Genomic DNA, 22613 nt, shown 5'->3' with positions numbered 1-22613 from the left:
TTGATGACATGTTGCCAGCAAACAGCACAAAAGTGATCTCATTATTATCGTCTGTGTTTTTGACCATTGTGTCATCCTTGGGGCTCTTTGATTGCAGGGCTGTCCAAACCTGTCAGTTTCTGAATCCTGTCTCATAGGAGATGTAGTTCAGGTGCTGCTACAGCTCAGTCATTGGACATGGTTAGTTTGAAATGGACTGTGCCCTCTGTACTAGTGTTGAGCATGTTGTTGTTCTCCGCACATTATTTAAAATGGTTTTGATCCCATGAAAAACATTTATTAAAATGGTGAATGGTTTGTCAATCTAAGACTGTTTTCAGACCAACTCTGAAACATAAGTACAATTACAGACTTAAAGGGACATCTAACAACAAAAGATACAAATATAAACATATGAAAGTAAGAATAATTAAAAGAATCAAACAATGAAAAATCCAGGATGGAATGTAACAATATTATGAGAAGGAAAGTGCTACTACCATATAGTGGAGATGCTGAGCCACAGATAGGCACAACAAAAAGACTGTCATAAATAAATAAAGCTTTCAGCCATTAAGCCCCCCCCCCCCACACACACACACACAGTCTCAGGCAACTGAAACCACACTGCAACAGCAGCACCAGTGCATGATGGGAGTGGTGACTAGGGAGGGTAAGGAGGAGGCTGGAGCAGGGAGGGGGAGCGATAGTATGGTGAGGGTGGCAGACAGTGAAGTGCTTCAGGTTAGATGGAAGGCAGGGGAGAGGGGGGGGGGAGTAGCAGAAAAGGAGAGAAGTAAAAAGACTGAGAGTGGTGGTGGAATGAAAGCTGTGTAGTGCTGGAATGGGAACAGGAAAGGGGCTGGATGGGCGAGGACAGTGACTAATGAAGGTTGAGGCCAGGAGGGTTACGGGAATGTAGGATGTATTGCAGGCAGAGTTCTCACCTGCGTAATTCAGAAAAGCTGGTGTTGGTGGGAAGGATCCATGTAGACAGGCTGTGAAACAGTCATTGAAATGAAGGATGTCATGTTTCCAGAGTGTTTAGCAACAGGGTGGTCCACTTGCATCTTGTCCACTGTTTGCCGGTGGCCATTCATGCGGACATACAGCTTGTTGGTTGTCATGCCCACATAGAATGCAGCACAGTGGTTGCAGCTTAGCTCGTAAATAATATGACTGGTTTCACAGGTGCCCCTACCTTTGATGGGATAGGTGATGTTCGTGACCGGACTTGAGTATGTGGTGGTAGGAGGATGTATGGGACAGGTCTTACATCAAGGTCTATTACAGGGGTATGAGCCTTGAGTGAGGTAAGGGGTTGGGAACATGAGTTGTGTAAGGATGGATGAGTATATTGTATAGGTTCAATGGACAGCAGAATACCACTATGTGAGGGGTTGGGAGGATAGTGGGCAGGACATCTCTCATTTTGGGAATGCTCCTTTGTGGCGATACGGTGGGACTTGAGGTGGTGGGAGACTGGAAAAATAAGGCACAGGAGATTTGGTTTTGTACAAAGTTGAGAAGATAAATACGGTCTGTGAAGGCTTCAGTCAGACCTTCGGTATATTTCGAGAGGGACCGCTCGTCACTGCAGATGCGACAACCACGGTTGCCTAGGCTGTATGGCAGGGACTTCTTGGTATGGAACCAGTGGCAGCTGTCGAAATGGAGATATTGCTGGTGGTTAGTAGGTTTGATATGGACGAAGGTACTAATGTAGCCATCTTTGAGGTTGAAATCAAAATCTAGGAAGGTTGAGTAGGACCAGGTGAAACAAATGGGGGAGAATTTGTTGTGGTTCTGGAGGAATGGGGATAGGGTGTCCTCACTATTGATCCAGATGGCAAAGATGTCATCAGTGAATCTGAACCATGTGAGGGGTTTAGGATTCTGAAACTAATATATGTACAAACCCCCTTCCCCCCCCCCCCCCCCCCCCCAACATTTTCATGTCAATATAGAAGTGAAATCTGATGTGTGTTTTGATAAAAACAGCCATGTTCTGAGGTTCCATTGTAATACAACCTCAGGGAGGGCAGTTGTCCAAAACATTTTTTTCTAATTTAACAATAAAATTAATTTACAAAAATATAATTGGACAATTCTAACATGTTTTCAGAAACTACATGTCCGAATGGATATTCAGGGAAAAACTGTCAGAATTCCATTTTTTTTGTTTATTTTCAAATTTTTACAGTTTGCTGTAAAGTAATGCAGTGTATCAAACTTTCAGCAATTGCTGCCAACAGAATGTAAATAAAGCAATAAAAATTAGCAAAAGTTCATGATATTAGATACAAAAGCAGTATACAAAATCTCAGTTCACAACTAGATAATGGGTGTCATGGCCTTGGATGACTTGACATAGAGTGACCCGTTCCCCCTTTTTTTTTAGACCCCTGCACCAACAGCCTGTGACATGGTCGACAAAAATCATTGCAACAGCTAGACAGGCTCATTGAAGAGCCCTGCAATTTCATAAGTGACATCCTGCACAGACACTCTCATCACTTCATGTGGCTTTGTGCAAAGTATTGCTATGTAATTAATTGCAGTAAGAAGGAATTCTGATAGCACTCATCTCCTTCTTGGGAATATACACCTCTTGATCCCAGGTGTGCACCAAGTTTCATAGTCTGCTGGGCTGGCACATACAAACAACTGTTAGAGGTCACCTCCATTGTGGTGGTATTTCTACCAACATATTATTTCTTGCTGAATGGTTATGACCCACTTTGCGACAGTGTGGACATACTTTTTTTTGCTCAACTACCTTTGAATGTATTAAAGACATCTCTCTATCCCTTTACCCTTCACCTTCAAAGTATATAATGAACCTTACACTGGCTGGGATCTCCTTCAGGCTCTTGCCCTGTAAGCCCTGATTTGATTTGTAATTAGATGATCCAAAGAGCTCCATCTGCCCAGGATCTTCAACCATGTTTGTGTATTTGGTTAGAAGAGATATTCCCTTTGCAATGGGAGACAGTATCATCACAATTCTTAAATCAGAGAAAAACCCAGCATTCATCGACAGCTATTGACTGATTAGACTGACCAACATGCTCTGAAAACTGCTTGAAAAGATGGAAGGCCTATGATTATGCTGGGTTTTTGCATCACAGGGATTTTTGTCGTGCTGTCAGTGTGGTTGCAAACTACAATCCAACAGACTTTTCATAAACAATAACAGCTCAGTGCAATCTTTTTTGACCTAAATAAGGCATATTACACCACCTGGTGCCATATTCAGTATTTTAATGTTGTTGGACAGCCCAATTTTTGGGACCTCTTCTATGATAAAAGCTGACATGCCTCCCCCATATTAAACATATAAAGAGTAACTGCGTGTGTAAGCATAAAATTCTTTGCTTCCTTGCCCACACCTCTTGGGGTATGGATCGTGTTACTCTATACCCTATTTACTAAGCCGTATTCTTGTCCCAGCTGTACTGTGGTACAACAATTTGCGGCTCAGCAGTACCTTCGACTTTGAAATTATTGGACTTAGTCCCATCATCATGAAGTAAGACTGACCACTGGCACCTTCTTTGACCAGTCCTGTAGACAGTGTCTTAGCTGACATTGGGATCTTACCTCGTCAGTTCCAACTTTTGCTCACTTAACGCAATCGCTATCTACACAATTTCTTAATAATCCCAACTTGACAGATACTTTTTGGGTATAAAGCGTACCGATTCCGTGACACCTACCATTAGCTGATTGGAATACACATTGAGGATCTCTGCCAGGATCTCCGAATAACCCTCTTAGCGTATGCCTGCCATGTTTTCTCACACAGCACTCCTTGGTTCGTACCCAAACTGTGAATTGGAACAAATCTGTTTCAAGGACCTAAAGGTTTGTCATCCCACATGACCTTTCTGTGTCTCAGTTGCCTTGGGAGTAACAGGGTGCTATCATCATTTACACTGACAGCTCAAAAACCATTGATAGGACATAATACGCTTGCACAACTCCCATGTGGTCAGGAGCATCAGTAGTGACTTGATTACCAGTCTCCAGGCTGTTGATTGGTGTTACTGTTGTCACCTGTGATATGTGCTGTCCATTATCTTTTGTCTTAACGTTGGTTATACTGCCTGCTCAGTTGTCTTTTTTCTGGGTACCCACGTCATCTGAAGTATCCTAGGTAATGAACTGGTCAGCTGTTTGCTAGAGAAGTGATTATTTAACCAAAATTGGCTTTGATGATCACAGGTGCGGATTTATGGGGTGAGATAAGAGCTCTCTTCACTTGGGGATGGAATATAATCTGATGATCTACTGCCCCCTACTTTGTACAGTTAAGGAGACTACTGCTGTATGGTGCTCCCCCTTCCATTTGTCCCAGAAGGAATCTGTTGCCCTATGTCTTCATTGGTCATACCAGATTAACCTGCAGTTTTCTGTTATGTAATGAGCCAGCCCCACATTGTGGTTGTGTAGCCTCACAGACAGCAGCCCAAATCCTGGTGGAATGCCCCCTCGTTCTGCCTCTCCACGCTGAGCATGGTCTTCCAGATTCTTTATCTCTAATATTGGCAGACAGCATATGGGTGGTTGAAACTGATTCTTAGTTTTCTCTGAGAATGTGGGTTTTATTCTCAGAACCCACTGTTTTAAACTACTTTTGGTATAGGTGCAGAGTTGCATGCCGGGGCATCTCACACCGTATGGTTGGCCTGGGAGACTTTTGACTCTCCCTCCTCTGACAGCAGCCTTAGTTTGCAACATTTTCTATTGCAACTTGTTTTATGTTTTAGGGGTAGCATTCCATTGAAGGGAAGCATTTAAGGGCTCCTCGTACTCGATACTAGCTGATGACAAAAGAACAGTTGAAGCAAATTATTTTTCTCGCCTTGGCTTCTCACTTTTACTATTATGAATCTCAAAGCTAAAACCCCTTCTTTCCTCCATAACTGTCATAGCCTTTAATCAGGTATGTTTGGGGGGGAGGGGGGGGGGGGAGGGAGAACCTCAGATACATGTAAGTTTTCTATCACACACAGGCCCTGATGAATCCCTCATCTATCCTCTGATCTGCATACCTGCCCAAGCCATACACTTCTACCTCTCTTCAAATTATTTCTTAACTCTGGCATCAATATTTCATGATTTGATCAGATTTTTGGCTGATGTCACTAACTCCAGGTGACCAATCTCTTGACCAAGGGACTGATGACCTTGCTGTTACTCCTTTAACTGCCAAACCAAACCAACATAAAAGTGTAACTGTTGGTAGTATTTGATTCTGAAGCTAGTTAATCTGCCAGTCGACTAAGCTGCCAGTACTAATAGAATGTTGTGTGTGAGCTGGCTTCTCCGCAGTCTTAGTAGCAGTAGCAGTAGCAGCAGCAGCAGCAGCAGCAGCAGCTTTCTTCATCTGTAGATCTCTCTTTACGGGGATATAGGACATGTCAAAGTAATTACAAATTTATGATATCAATATAATGAGGGAAACATTCCACGTGGGAAAAATATATCACAAATTTAGATCAATTTAAAATAAGTTAATTTGTATACACACATATTTACAGACTTCTAGTTAGGGACAATCATTAGATTTACTCCTGATATACAATGCTATTTTTACAAATAACTTATTAAACAATGTAATGCCACACTGTTCACTCATACCTCACTATCAGTCACTGCACACTCTATACACAGATTGTTTCATTACACTTCAATCACTACACACGCGCGTGCACGTGCCCGCGTACACACACACACACACACACACACACACACACACACACACACACACAAAAACTGGTGATCTCTGGGCCATTTTCTGTACCGCAACTTCCTATTTGCTGTCCTGAAAAACTGAGTCAGCATCCTTCCATAATGAGTGAGATGTTGAGCTCAGAAAGAGGAAGAGGGGTTAGTATTGTGCTATGCGTAGCTTGGGGGTAAGTATTTCTAGAAAGGAAAAAAGAAGGAAAAAACATAAAGTGAAGGTGTTATGTGGAATGTTAGATATTTTATTATTATTATTATTATTGTTATTGTTATTATTTATTATTATTTGTATAACATTTTTTATCAAACCCCTACTCTGTTTTAGCCAAGTAATCTTTCAATGTATAAAACGTATTCCATAACACGTACTTTTTAGCTGCCTTTTTAAATAAGTGTATTTTTGCAATTTCTTTAATCTCTTTTGGTAATTTATTATACAGTTTTATTCCTAGGTAGAAAATGCTGTTTTGAGTTGTATATTTTTTCTTGGTAAATGTAAGTTGAGTCTCTCTCTTGTTGCATGGTCATGGACAGAGCTGTTTATGCAGTAATTACCAATGTTATTTTTGATGTGTACAACTGACTGGTAAATGTATTCGCAACTGGTATTTTTGGTTATTATTCTTTTGGCTCTTTTCTGGAGTTTGAAAATTGTGTTCATATTTGTGCATTTGTTTCCCAAAAAAGAATGCCGTAGCTAAGAATTGAGTGTACATATGAATAATACGTAACTAAAAGACACTGCATGTTACATGCTGATGACAGGATTGTAAGGGCATAACATGCCGATGACATTCTGTTTGCAAGTACCTTTGTGTGTTCACACCACTTCAACTAAGAATCAATATTCATTCCCAGAAATTTTGCATTTGCTACAGTCTATAGAGGTGTCCGCTTCAAACTGAAATTCATTGCATTAGTTTTCTTTATGTTCAATGTCACTTTATTGCTTATTGACCAGTCATAAACTTCCTTGAGAGTTTCATTTGCTTTCTCGGCAAGGAGTTCTCTTGTTTTCTCAATGACTATAATATTACTGTCTAGAGTGAAGAGAATTTTTTCACCATGAGTAACACTACTGGAAAAGTCATTGATGTACATCAGGAATAGTATTAGTCCTAATATGCTACCTTGCGGAACCCCTATATTAATGTATTTTGGTTCTGATAAGTGTTTCACTAAATGTTTCGATCTATTTGAAGTATGTTTTATCTGTATTCTTTGTACCATATCTGTTAGGTATGATCGAAACCAGTCATTAGCTACCCCTCTTATTCCTAATGCTTCTAATTTATTTAATAGAATCTTGTGGTCGACTGTATCAAATGCCTTAGAAAGATCCAAAAATACTCCTGTGACACACATCTTTATCAATAGCATCAAGTACAACTTTTGTGAATTCTACTATGGCTGACTCTGTATTTTTTGCCACTTTGGGAACCACACTGTGATTCGCTTAAAATATTGTATTTATTCAGGTAATTCATTAATCTGTCTTTCATAATTGCTTCTATTATTTTTAAGAATGGTGACAGCAGGGAAATGGGCTGGTAATTTTCTATGTCTTCTGCTTTACCTTTCTTAAGCAAAGGTACAACTCTTGTTGTTTTAACTGCTCTGGAAATGTCCCTGATGTGAAGGATTCATTTATTATATTTGTTAAGGGGCCTTGCATAATCCCTACACATTGTTTCAGTACACACATCGGTACTTCATATAAGCCTACTGACTTATTATTTATTAGTTTTTGAACTTCATTCTCTGTGGTTGGAAGTAACATTATTGTATTTAGTGCAACATTATTTACAGGTGTTACATTTGTTTGGGGGATTTTTTGCTGTAGCTTCTCTGCAATACTTGAAAAATGTTCGTTTACATAGTTTGCCAAGTGTTGTGGATCATTTATTGCCTTGTCCTTCTCCCTTAGCAGTACATTATTCTGTGTTTGTTTGCCTCTCCCTGTTTCCTTTTTTATAACATCCTAGTCTGCTTTGCTTTTATTCTCTGCATCATATATTATTTTGTCATAAAATGACTTTTTTTCAGCAACTTCCTATAGATTTTTTTGTATCTATGATAGAAATTTAAGAATTCTGTATCATTGCGAATCTTTTTCGTGAAAGTGAGGTGTTTAAGTGTTTAGGAGGACTTCTTAATACCTGCGGTTATCCATCTGTTTTGGTGAGATATTGATACAGACAAGCATGCTTTTGGAAATGCCTTTTAAAGTTCAATTTAAACAATGTGGAGGATTTAGAGAATTTCATATTCACATTGGTTTCCTTATGCACTTCATCTCAGCTGTTTTTCTAGTTCTTTTGAAAAATCTTTTATTTTGATTTCTGATAGATGTCATTAGTAGGCTTGTAGTTTAGGGAATGATTCGATGCCTGATTTTACTGTTGTTATTTGATAGAGATGGTCTGATAGTCAGAGACCTTTTACAGCTACATCACATTTTTCCCTATCCATATTTGTGGCCACATGGTCAATTACTGAGGAAGTCGTAGTAATCCTTGTTGCACTATTGACCAACAGGGACATACCAAAACTTTGAAGGATGTTTATGAAGGTGCTGATGGATTCATTTATGATATAATTATAATATATTGATGTTGATGATGTCCCCACACAGAATTATGTTGACCGTTGTACTTGAGGCTTCATCTAAAACTTCTGTTAACTTACTGAAGAAAGTGTCCACACTACCACTGGGAGATCTATACACACACAAAATGATTAATTTCTTGATTATATCAAGCCCTCTTAATTCAATAACTGATATTTCAAAGTGTTTGTTTTCACTTACTGTACTGAGGTCATGTCTTGATTTGAACTGTGTTCCTTTTCTGATATAAATGCATGATCCTCCACCCCTTGAAGTAGTTCTGCAGTAAGAGTTTACCTTTTCATACAATGACAATACATGTTGAATTTCTGTCTACACCAGTGCTCAGTAATACAAACTACTGTTCAATTCAAAGATTGGAGCTCAACTTCTAATACCTGTATTTTATTTTTTATTGATTGCATGTTTTGATGGAGGATTGTTACGTCTGTGAAATGCCGCATGTTACTCTTTCTAGTGGTTTGTTTTTCTTTGTGACATGTAGTATATGTGATATTTGAGGTGTTAAAATCTGTCTTGTGAGTGACTGTTTCAGTATTTTTTAAAGTGCTGGAGATACTCTTTAGGTGGAGGAACCTGTTGTCTGGATTTATCCTAAAAAAGATGTACTTTTCCTGCCTATGGCAACAGGTATTTGATCATGTGTGGCCCGAGATCCACTCTCTATACTTTCATGAATCAGCTGTACCAATCTTCCCTTCCCATTCCAGTTTAGGTGTGTAGGCCATGCCAAGTAAAACCCCATCTGTTGATAGTCTCGACGGGCACCAGAGAAACATGAGCGAAGTTGGCTGTCCTCAGAGCCATCCCTAACCCCACATCGATTCGTCTCACAGCTCCATCAAGGTGTAATTGATCAAGACGCCGGAACAGCTCAACAAAGTATATGTTGGTGCCATGAGACAGTCTTTCGCAAACTGTATTGAAGAAAGTATTCACTAAAAAAATTGGATTTTTTTTTACTTAGTTTCATGGTGCACTGCCTGTATTTTTGGTGTAGTTATTGTGATATTCCGATACTAAGTATCTCATCATACAAAATTTGAATAGTTTACGGTGTATCATACGAGTCACTTGCATTTCACATTTTGTGCACATTAGGGTATACATTGCTTTATATGAAATGTAGATAACATCTTGATTTTTTTTTCTTTTTTACCTGTGAGGAGATCTGTGTCTCTTGTCGTGACAGAATGGGTTCTGTGTAGCTCACTCACTGCTGTCCATGCGCTACAGTACATTGAGACTGAACCATTAATAAAATCCCATCATATTTCATAAATGGTTCAAGCTATTGTGAAAAGTGATTTTGGCAAATGATAGTACTCAGAGAAAATACTAGATGATAATGATTAATATGCGCAATTTTGCATATGTAGTTAGAGACAAAAGTACATATTTTTCAGTGGGATAGGAAAAATTATGTTGGTTTGCAACAACATACTTGTATGTGAAGAGATAACATATTTGTTTTTAAACTGGTAATGAGCTTTCTTGTAAGCTGTTGATCTTTCTTGTCCTCAGTTGCTTGTTTAATAATAGACTATGACTCAGGTTTCTGTAACTACTACAAGTATATTAGAATATTAGTGGGGTGAAGTTTGAAACTCTGTTTTTTGACAGAAGAAGCAATTTAACATAGATGTTTCTTGAAACTTACTACTGATGACACTTTTCTCAAAGAAAAAGGGTAAATAACTCAGGTGAAAATAAATCATGTGTTGCAATTTCTGGGGATTCCTGTAATCCAGCATGCTTTTGCCAATGAACATCTGGGTCTGAAACTTGCCTTAAGATTTTCTTTCCACTCCTCTATGATCAGTGAAGTAAAGATTCCCAACAAATTATGTACCAGCTTTTTCTTCCTATCCTTGTGCAGTGAAGGACTGAATTTTCTCACTTCAAATGTATATTACCAAACAGTCGAAATGGTCACCCATTCCCAGTTCCAGTTGCCTGTCTGACAGCATGCAGGGCAGTGAAAATCTGGTTTTCAGTATTTCATATAATTACTGACCTAATTTAAAATTCTGTCTTAAACTACTTAGGAGGAGGTATAATTATATATTAAAGATACAACACAATATATTAAGTGATACAGGAAGAAACTGTGTATTTCTTAAGGCAGCATAACTTGTGCCACGCATATTACCAGGACTGTTATTGATCCAATATTTGAGAATAAGAGCACTTAGCAGCTTCCAGCAGACTTAACACATAATTTCAAACCGTTTTGAAACTCATTGCTGCCCACATAAAAAAGATCAGTTACTACATTTTCACTTTTCAAGCAGTTCAACCTCAGTGCCAGGCAGGACAATTTAATTTCTTACTTCTTGACTACCAACTGTAGTCACAATACATTTTGTAGAAAGTATCCGCATACACCTACAAATTTATGCGCAAAACTATATCATTGTACAGCGTAAAGTTCATGAGATGAGATGTCATGAACATTGAGACGCATGAAAAACCAGCTTCTTCTTATTCTCCTTATTTTTAGTGGTATGTTGTTGTTCATCAAAGGTATCGATAATCTGTTTTCAACTAGACGAGTAATCAGCAGGGTTCTGCTAGTTATTAATGTGTACACAACTCATTAAAAACACTGGATTATAGGATTGTACCAAAATTACAAAAGAAGACTCTTTTTTTTTCTGCCAGTATTTTAACATTCTTTCTGCCAGGGACACTATTACTGGTGAGTTTTGAGTAAAGCCTACCTGTTACGTAAAATTTTGCTTTTGCTAAGATGTGGTGGAGTTTACACAACTACACATCACTAACAACTGCAACGGAATCCTGAATCATAATCTATTATTAAACTAGCTCCTGAGGACAGGATAGATCCATAGCTTACAAAAAAGGCAATTCTCATTACAAAAATAAATGTTAATTTCTTCACATGTTATTGCAAACCCACACAAATTCTCTTGCCACTAGCTGTCGGTGGCTCCTAGAAATAAAATTACTTCATTGAAGAAAAAAACTATAGCTACTTCTGTATCAACTTAGGGAAAAAAAGGTAGTATAGTAACTACATAGAAAATAATTGCCTCTTTTCATTCTATCAGTTGCCAGAACCTCATTTTAATATCTTTAAGTGTTCATGAAATATGATGAATATTGTACTTCTCTCATACTGTATTGTAACACTTGAGGACAGTAGTGAGTGCTCTACATACAGTCCATTTAAATTAAATATGTTAGCCATATCTTACATGCAGCAGTGGATGTGAAATGCACCAAATGCAGACTCGTTGCGACTTCTCTCTCTTATTGCCGTCTGTTGGGATTTTGTGTGGTGTGTTACAATTTCATTTATATATATTTTGCCAAAGTGGAGAAAGAATCTTTTGTTCAGTCCGCTTCGGCAGACAATGCCCATCTGCTGTGGTTGATGCTGCCACACGGACGCCACAATGTGCTCCCCCATTAGATAACGTAAGAATATTCTTCGTGCTGCTTTGAGCTCCCTTACACTGGCCTCTGCTACTTAGGTAACCTAGTTTGTTCGTGTGCACACCTTTAAGGGGGATGTAACCGAAAAAGTAAACATTTATTTAAAAAATAATTACAGCCATATTTATTAATGTACAAATCTAAAATTTTGCATGTGTAAAGCAAAAGAGCTATGTTTTAACCAAAAAATTAGTAAAATATGCAGGATCAGTGTATTGCCAGAAATTTTAATTTTTTATTCTTTATTTTCCTTTTATGGAAAGCCATAACTCAAATTCTAATCATGCAATAAATCTGAAAATTTTACTGTAGTGTCCTGAGAAGGTTATGTTGTTGTTGTGGTCTTCAGTCCTGAGACTGGTTTGATGCAGCTCTCCATGCTACTCTATCCTGTGCAAGCTTCTACATCTCCCAGTACCTACTGCAACCTACATCCTTCTGAATCTGCTTAGTGTATTCATCTCTTGGTCTCCCTCTAAGATTTTTACCCTCCACACTGCCCTCCAAAACTAAATTGGTGATCCCTTGATGCCTCAGAACATGTCCTACAAACCGATCCCTTCTTCTAGTCAAATTGTGCCACAAACTTCTCTTCTCCCCAATCCTATTCAATACCTCCTCATTAGTTACGTGATCTACCCACCTGATCTTCAACATTCTTCTGTAGCACCACATTTCGAAAACTTCTATTCTCTTCTTGTCCAAACTATTTATCGTCCATGATTCACTTCCATACATGACTACACTCCATACAAATACTTTCCGAAACGACTTCCTAACACTTAAATCTATACTCGATGTTAACAAATTCCTCTTCTTCAGAAACGCTTTCCTTGCCATTGCCAGTCTACATTTTACATCCTCTCTACTTCGACCATCATCAGTTATTTTACTCCCCAAATAGCAAAACTCCTTTACTACTTCAAGTTTCTCATTTCCTAATCTAATTCCCTCAGCATTACCCGACTTAATTCGACTACATTCCATTATCCTTGTTTTGCTTTTGTTGATGTTCGTCTTATATTCTCCTTTTTCAAGACACTATCCATTCCATTCAACTGCTCTTCCGAGTCCTCTGCTGTCTCTGACGGAATTACAATGTCATCAGCAAACCTCAAAGTTTTTGTTTCTTCTCCATGGAATTTAATACCTACTTTGAATTTTTCTTTTGTTTCCTTCACTACTTGCTCAATATACAGATTTAATAACATCGGGGAGAGGCTACAACCCTGTCTCCCTCCCTTCCCAACCACTGCTTCCAATTTGTGTCCCTGTAGTCTTATAACTGCCATATGGTTTCTGTACAAATTGTAAATAGCCTTTCGCTCCCAGTCTTTTACTCCTGCCACCATGAGAATTTGAAAGATAGTATGCCAGTCAACATTGTCAAAAGCTTTCTCTAAGTCTGCAAATGCTAGAAACGTAGGTTTGCCTTTCCTTAAACTAGCTTCTAAGATAAGTCAGTATTGCCTCACGTGTTCCAACATTTCTACGTAATCCAAACTGATCTTCCCCGAGGATGGTTTCTACCAGTTTTTCCATTCGTCTTTAAAGAATTCGCGTTAGTATTTTGCAGCTGTGGCTTATTAAACCGATTGTTCGGTAATTTTCACATCTGTCAATGCCTGCTTTCTTTGGGATTGGAATTATTATATTCTTCTTGAAGTCTGAGGGTATTTCACCTGTCTCATACATCTTGCTCACCAGGTGGTAGAGTTTAGTCAGGACTGGCTCTCCCAAGTCTGTCAGTAGTTCTAATGGAATGTTGTCTACTCCTGGGGCCTTGTTTCTACTTAGGTCTTTCAGTGTTCTGTCAAACTCTTCACGCAGTATCATATCTCCCATTTCATCTTCATCTACATTCTCTTCCATTTCCATAATATTGTCCTCAAGTACATGGCCCTTGTATAGGCCCTCTATATACTCCTTCCACCTTTCTGCTTTCCCTTCTTTGCTTAGAACTGGGTTTACATCTGAGCTCTTGATATTCATACAAGTGGTTCTCTTTTCTCGAAAGGTCTCTTTAATTTTCCTGTAGGCAGTATCTATCTTACCCTAGTGAGATAAGCCTCTACAGCCTTACATTTGTCCTCTAGCCATCCCTGCTTAGCCATTTTGTACTTACTGTCGACCTCATTTTTGAAACGTTTGTGTTCCTTTTTGCTGCTTCATTTACTGCATTTTTATTTTTTCTCCTTTCATCAATTAAATTCAATATTTCTTCTGTTACCCAAGGAGTTCTACTAGCCCTCGTCTTTTTACCTACTTGATCCTCTGCTGCCTTCACTATTTCATCCCTCAAAGCTACCCATTCTTCCTCTACTGTATTTCTTTCCCCCATTCCTGTCAATTGTTCACTTATGCTCTCCCTGAAACTCTGTACAACCTCTGGTTCTTTCAGTTTATCCAGGACCCATCTCCTCACATTCCCACCTTTTTGCAGTTTCTTCAGTTTTAATCTACAGTTCATAACCAATAGATTGTGGTCAGAGTCCACATCTGCCCCTGGAAATGTCTTAAAATTTAAAACCTGGTTCCTAAATCTCTGTCTTACCATTATATAATCTGTCTGAAACCTGTCAGTATCTCCAGGCTTCTTCCATGTATACAGCCTTCTTTTATGATTCTTGAACCAAGTGTTAGCTATGATTAAGTTGTGCTCTGTGCAAAATTCTACCAGGCGGCTTCCTCTTTCATTTCTTAGCCCCAATCCATATTCACCTACTACGTTTCCTTCTCTCTCTTTTCCTACTACCGAATTCCAGTCACCCATGACTATTAAATTTTCGTCTCCCTTCACTACCTGAGTAATTTCTTTGATTTCATCATACATTTCTTCAATTTCTTCGTCATCTGCAGAGCTAGTTCGTATATAAACTTGTACTACTGTAGTAGGCGTGGGCTTCGTGTCTATCTTGACCACAATAATGTGTTCACTATGCTGTTTGTAGTAGCTTGGTCGCACGCCTATTTTTTTTATTCATTATGAAACCTACTCCTGCATTACCCCTATTTGATTTTGTATTTATAACCCTGTATTCGCCTGACCAAAAGTCTTGTTCCTCCTGCCACCGAACTTCACTAATTCCCACTATATCTAATTTTAACCTATCCATTTCCCTTTTTAAATTTTCTAACCTACCTGCCCGATTAAGGGATCTGACATTCCACGCCCTGATCCGTAGAATGCGAGTTTTCTTTCTCGTGATAATGACATCCTCTTGAGTAGTCACCGCCCGGAGATCCGAATGGGGGACTATTTTACCTCTGGAATATTTTACCCAAGAGGATGCCATCATCATTTAACCATACAGTAAAGCTTCATGTGTGTGTTATAAGACCACTGAACTACAGTTATTAATTCATGGTATAAACTGTATCATTAACAGTTTTTTAATTTGCACATCCAAAATTAACTTTTTTCTACGTACAATCATCTAAAAATCAGACTGTAATTGCGGGATCTCATATTTTTTAGTTCCAGCGAGACAGTAACACGTTGAGAACGGTTCCTGAAAATTTCAGAGCACTAGCGCATATACTTCGTGAGAAAAGGCTTCTTATAATGTAAGAAATGTAACAGAGAAAATGAGGTTCAAAGATTTTCTTCCCATTCTTCTACATGTAACATGCTTACCTCAATTTTAAAATCCTTCATACTGATACTTCTCATCCTCCAGGTTTCTCTTCTCTCCTCTTTGAATCTGCCTGGCTTGTATTCGCAGGTAAGACACTGATCTGTTAGCTTTCTTTAGCCTGCTCTTGTTGATGGTGTAAAATGCCTTTGTAGTAAAAACACCAGGATCTACACCAACTCTCTTCAGAACTTCAATTCTGCTATTATTTCCGATATTGTAACATAAAACTGCATCGTAGGTGCTTATTTTGAGTGCTTAGTCCACAGAATGTCCTTTTCGTGCATCTAATCCAAATTAAATGATTGAGGCTTTCATTTACATTTTGTGTCTGTGCATGAAGACACTTCCTCAATAAATCAGGGTTTGCAAGAAACCTGAATGTGGGCTTAATTGCATTCATAACAGGCTCGGGTAATGAGTGTTTATGTGAATATGTCTCATGTCTGTTGTTGAACTTACACCAATCGTCTTTCAGACACAGATAGTGCATTGGTGTTTGGTCAGTGGATAGTTTGTGGCGAAAAAAAATGCCCACACAACATGCCTCATTGCCTCTAAATTATGTGTGTGTATGGTTTTTTTCTTTTTTTTCCTGATAGCTGTCCCATGAAATAACTGAAGAGAATAAATTTCTTTCAGAGTAAGCTTGCCTTTTCCTCCTAATGGTCTTCCATCCTCGAGTACTTCACCTTTCTTCTCTTTCAGCAAGCAACGAAGCCTACCACCAAGCCTCTTTTGGATGTGGCCAACACATTCCAACTTTCCTATTGTTGTATTGTATGGATTTTTACCTGTTATAGCTTTGAACGAAGAGGAGTCCCCATCACCCAGGTATTTAGTATATCTAACACCGTACTTGTCCTCAGATCTGGAGAACATCCTCACAACTGTAGCAGCCTCCATGTCCCCACTTGAGCCCCTATAATTTTTAGAGCATGCTACTGCATGCTTTTCTTGCCACAGTTTCTCACTGTCTTCCTTGCTGCACACTGGTGGCAGTATTTTGACATAGTTTCTACATTTAAAACTTAACCTGAGTCAATACCAATAAATATGTAACTCCATAGATAATGTGACCACATTTCATCCAGGTCCCACCTGCACGCACGCGCGCACACACGCGCGCACACACACACACACACACACACACACACACACACACACACACACACACACACAGGTCACTGTCATGAATGTCTACCACAGGATCTATTTTTTTTCTGTTTATTTCCACCAATTCCTCCACTGCTTTCTTCACAGAAACTTTGGCAGTATCGCATACAGCATTAGACATTTCTTTATTTATTTTTTTGAACCTTGCACAAGGTGGAGACATGTTCAGAAAACCACACAATGAATTACCTCCTTCCTTGCCGTGTCCAAGGCATCTCAGAGTACATGCTAACCTAAAATTGCTTTCATAGGTACCAGTGTCAGATTTTTTTTGGAGGAGGAAAATGAAAATTCATAGCCACACGAATTACAAATTAATTTTAAATCACTAGCTATTCCCACTCTATTTTCTTCAACAACAATCATGCATTCCATATTTTTACAGCTAGCACATGAACATGAAAACTTTATAGCTTGGAAGAGAACCTCTAAATCAATAAGTCTGAACCCACTGGAATCCATATCGTCATTCACGCACCTGTACAATTCTCTTGTCCCAAGTTTCGATGCTGAAGCTGAGAGCTTATGTTCTTCATTTCGAGCTGCTTCCTCCTTTTTGTTGGTAAATTGATTTCCATGGAACCTCTGTTTCCTAAACACAGTTTCTCCACCACGCATTATGCATAAATCTTGACTTCCACATAAAGGTTTGCGAATTCAACCTTCCAGCTACTATTGTCAAAACTAAATGAACCACATGCAAGAAAGTTTTCAGGTAAAGATATAGATGTCAGCCAAAGATATCAAAAGAAAATAGTCTTCACACTGACAAAAAACTCTGCTGAAGCAAGCAGTTTCCCAATGCCAGAAAAGGTGGGAGTGGCTGCCAGTGCAGAGTCAAAGTTTTAACAATTTAAAGGCATTTCTAAAGCTACTATCGTGATAAAATTCACACACAACATAGATTTATCTGTGTAGATCAAGAAAATAATATTTTTGAAAAATTGTTTTTTTGGACCAAAATCCATTACATCTCCCTTTAAACACTTAAATCTTGCATAAAATATTAGGATCTAGCTTTGACGCATGCTTTCATTTGTACACCAAGGACATACCAGAAATCGGCTTATAAATGTAAATGAATGTGCAGAATGTGAAAATGGTGGAACGCAAAAACACATGTCTACTGTGAAGTGGATAACCTGTAACAGTGCTCTTAGGGACCCATACTCTACTAGAACCGCTACTCCAAGTCTGCACAGCACATCTGTATGAACAACTTCAGATTTTTCATTTTTCTGGACTGCTGCAAGAACCTCGTTGTTCTTAATTAGCAAGCTTCATATGTTCTGACGGAAAAATCCGGTTGGATTATGTTACCTTTTGTGCTGTCCAAGCTGTCAACAGAATGCATCATCCAGGCAATGTTGTATACCTCAGTGGCGACACAGTCTTCACATTAGTGTAAGGAGCATTCCGAGCAATGAGCGTCACTCGTGTAGTTGCAGTTATGGGCGAAACTGTTCCCAGCATAGCCAATAATCACTGAATGACCTATATTGAAAGCTTTCCGCAGAGTTCTAAATCAGAAGTAACATTACTGAACCATGCATTTGGCTTAAAAATAATGGTTTTCTGGCAATTGTTATAATTCAAAGTTTGACATTCCGCTTCTATGACCGCTCAATAGTAGGAAGAGTTCCTAGTTCTCTTACCCTCTGACTGCTGCTAACCTTAACTTTCACTTACTCCTCTATCTTATCTGAGTGTTCCTGAACTCTCTGAGTTACCTGCTCACTTTTATTCATAACCTCCAGAACAATGAAACTGTTCCAGATATCTAGACTAAAACTAGCAGACCCATAGCTTTTCTTGAACATCGTATCTGATTTGGCAGGTTTTATCACAATCAAGTCATCTGTCATATTCTTAACCTTACTGCTGCCAACTGCGGCCCTAATTGCTGTATTTACAACTGTGCTACTGTCAGATCAGCTTTGACTTAAGATCAACTGCTCCTACATAATTGTGGATTGATAAGCACAACTACTGCAGTGATAAAAGCTAGCTACATCTCCATCCAGTTTGGTTGCTTCACAGCATCCAACATGATAAAAGTGGATGCAGTCTTCACACTGTCAACCATTTCTCACTACTTTAAGAGTGCACCTTGCAAATTTCTTGTAAACTGGTAAACATTTCCTTAGCACAAGAGGTCACATTCAGTCTTGATGGTATCTGTCTATGTATGAGGTGATCTAAATGTAATGGAATGTCTGTATTATGATTGAGTTCTACTTGCCAGAAAGAGGACATGGAGAAGAGGTTATTTAGCAGGTAATCATATGGACCAAGTCTTCCCTGAGAGGTAACGCAACCACGCAACTAATGCACACACAGCTACTCTTCCAGCAATAAGGCCTGACTGATAGCTCTCTCACTTTTCGAAGATGCTCGTATCTTCATTGAACTTTTCTACAAGTTTGCCTAACGTGCATTATTTTTACTGCTTGTCTTTGATTATTGATATGCAGTATGTCATTATTAGTGCTCTAGAATTAGGGCCTTTACCCTTTATCTCGTCCATTTGTGGTGCCTCATCCAGAGTAACATCTCACTTTCATTTGGGCTTACTTCATTTCTCTTTCTGTCTACTTTTGCCCTTGGTGATGAAACTATTTTCAAATTTTCAAAGGCTTGGCAATTGATGATTGTTTTTTCAATATCCTTTGCTATTCTTGCGTCATTGTTGGTAAGCAGCCATTGACATCTATCCCATATGTCATATAACGTGTGTTTCAATAAACTTTTTCTCCTTAATTTGTGGCACAATTTGTGGAATTAAGAAATTCCATAAATTATGACTTGTATACTTGGTAGTAGTAAAATATGTTGTAATATGTCTGATGTACCAGTTCATGTTGTTCATTTCATATTAAGGTACTTCATTTTCAGCATGTCCTGCAGATATTTGATTGTGCACTAACACAACTGTCATAAGAAATAATGTACACATATTTTATTGGATTAATTGAAGATAACCACAGATTGTAGAAAGCAAAGCTTGTAAGTTGAGTTGTCATATTCCAGTTGTTGTTTTGTATCTAACTACAGTTTATTTCTTCTCCTCTACAGTCAGTGTTTTTATCTTCACCCATTCTGTGATTTGTACTTGTAACAATTTTTTAAATATCTTACTGTCTGAAAACTGCATGTGTGTAGATTTTAATTGTTATTTATTGAACATGGGTTAATTTTATGTGCAGGTTCAAGATGCAGTCCTTGGAAAGTGGGTCAATGATCCTCACCGTATGGACAAACGATTGTTATCCCTCATATTCCTGGCCCATGCTTCTGATGTCTTAGAAAATGCTTTTGCACCTCTGAATGATGATGACTATGAACTTGCTATGAAGAGAGTGCGTGAGCTCCTTGACTTAGATTTTGAGTCAGAGAGCATGAAACCCAATACAAATGAAACAGTATGGGCAGTATTCGCAGCATTTACAAAATAAACATCTGATACTAAAAGTCATAGAGCTGAGAATATTGAACTTGGGTGATGACATTTGTGCACTCTGATAGGACAATATGTTAAAGAATTATTTGACCTGATTCACAGTTATTGAAAGGAAAGTGGTTTTTAAATTTTTGTTGGAAGAAAAACAGTTACAAATCCCTGAAAGCATGTTATCTAGTATTAACCATTCCATTTATAGCTATATTACATTTAATGTGTTGGGCGCTGCTACAGGAAGAGAATTCTTTGGCTAAACTGACATAGTGTATGTTCAAGCAGTGACCACTCTTTAGCCAAAATGGAAAAGCATTTGCAAAAATATGTAACTTGCACTCCTTTTTTTGAGTGTGTTCATTCAGAAGCATGAATTGTTTTTGTGGAAGGAAGATTGTGATGATGTAATGAAATCTGTGTGAAAGACTTTTTATTCCTATAATAGAGGAAGCAGTTTATTTGCACAAACATTCAAACAATATTTTTGATCTTCTTCATTATTTGATGATGTATTTCTTTCAAAACACTTGAATTCTTGTACATTAACTGAAATTCATAGCCTTCGAGTAGTTTCAGTTATGCTGTGCTTTCTGTTTTAATAACTGTACATTGCAAGTAACAGATTAAAATTACCATTGTGTTCTGTTTATTCAGTTGTTTGCTAAGTGTGTATGTATTGATAATTTGTATCAGAGTGTTGATTACTGTGGAGCTAGTTTTTGTCTCTATTTATTGCACGCAGTTGAAAACGGTGAATGTTGACACTTCAGACACTTTTTAAGTAATCCAATGCTCCAGGCATTAAAAATTTTAAGATAATGTAGTTCAGTGTTATTTCATAAAATATTAATATGTTGATTTCTTGCTGTACATACTTAAGCAGTTTTGTATCTATGCATATCACATTTGTATTATGTTTATATTAGATTCATTTCATGTTTCATAAAATGTAACTACCATGAATGAATTGCAACATTATCTGTGAAAGTGATCATGAACTGGCTGCAGTTGCAGGTTTTTAGTATGTGAGAATGTGGCCATACATTTGAGAAGACAATGTAGGTTGTAACATGGATTGTGGGAAGATTCCTATGCAGAGGATTTATTGATGCCAGTGAGACTGCAGATTAGACTGCAGATTTAGATTGTTGGTTTTGTAAATAAATATATTATCAGGCCTCTTCTTTGTGCCTGCATTTTATTTTCTTTGTTTCCTTTCATTGTTTAAAAGAACTGTTTGCTGTGATTGATAATACATTTTGCAGTTCCCCCATTAGTAACTAAAAGATACTCACCATAAATGATCATTAGTTTATTTCATTTAAAGTGCCTGATCACAGAGGGTAAATTTGATTGTACTTTTGTATGGGAATACAAACATTTTCAGATTCAGTTAGATCTGTGTGTTGCAAAAGTATACATTTATTTCAAACCTGTGTACAAGTAGATGTTAACAGCTCACATGTAGTCTTTTGTATGCTCCCCTTTATTTTTTATTGGCTGCTTTACACATGTAGCACTGGTTCCATGAACTAGTCTAATGTATTTATTTCAGTATCACAATGCTAAATGCCCTGTAGCGTACTTATTTGTCGTTACTTGGTAGTCACTTTAACTTTCATCTGTTTATGACTCACAGTTGTCCACAAATTGAATTGGATCCAGGCACGACCAGGGAACTAATTTTAGTTGCATTTCATCCAGATGCTTGAAGGCACTTTGATTTTACATCATGATGACCATTGTGTATGAAGCAGATTTGTTTTTGTTTGTTCTAAAAGCTCATTACAAGGACTTGATTATATGAAATGTTCATGTTTATCATGCTTAATATTTCTTTTAGTGCAGTCTTCTGGGGTTCTCCACTGACAGCATATTAGGCGTTGATTGCGTCTGACAGCTACATACACTCAGACTCGAATAATTCTAGTCTTTTGTGATGGTGCTTACTTCACTTATTCATCACAGTGGACACTGATTGATACTGTATAATGCACACAGAATTAAATGTATATTTGGAAAAAAAGACATGAGTACCAGTAATAAGTAGGATAACATGGCAACACTGATTTGTGCAACTTGAGGACAACATGAAAGTTTAGAGTAAAAATTTGATTTCAGCATACTTACTCATAGCTTCTGTTAACTTTTTGTTTCTCAATCTTCGGTTACCCATTCCTTGTACTTATTACATCATTGAAATGTCTTGGGCTTAATTGATGGTGTAATTTTCTGTTTTCACACTAGTCAGTAAGTTTTTAAATAAGCTAAGCAACTAATACAGTGTAGCCATGTTTACAAGTTTTGTACTTTTTCTGTGTGTTGTTTTCCTTTGACTTCCATATTTATGCACACTCTTTCCTTCACATATCTCACCCTTTTTCGTTGCTGTAATGAAAAATCCGTATGGAATACAATATGTATGAAGGCAGGTACACAGTCACTGTTGCCTCCGATCATTGTCTCTCCACCCACCCACCCCTCCCCCTCAGGTGCCAAACTCAGATTGGTTAAGTGGAGAGAG

The 22613-nt window shown here is 38.1% G+C and overlaps 1 protein-coding gene across 1 annotated transcript in view; it reads left to right on the top strand.

Annotated features, from left to right (window-relative positions):
* Window positions 1–21218, top strand: part of LOC124798446 (Golgi phosphoprotein 3 homolog sauron) — a 47733-nt gene extending 26515 nt beyond the window's left edge. The window contains exon 4 of the mRNA XM_047261864.1: window positions 19842–21218. Coding sequence (XP_047117820.1) covers window positions 19842–20090 — 249 coding nt within the window. The 3' untranslated portion in view covers window positions 20091–21218. The remainder of the gene's footprint in view (window positions 1–19841) is intronic.
* Window positions 21219–22613: the final 1395 nt, after the last annotated feature.

Source organism: Schistocerca piceifrons, chromosome 5 (genome assembly GCF_021461385.2).
Source record: "Schistocerca piceifrons isolate TAMUIC-IGC-003096 chromosome 5, iqSchPice1.1, whole genome shotgun sequence".
Taxonomy (NCBI): domain Eukaryota; kingdom Metazoa; phylum Arthropoda; class Insecta; order Orthoptera; family Acrididae; genus Schistocerca; species Schistocerca piceifrons.
This window is presented reverse-complemented; position numbering and strand designations above follow the sequence as displayed.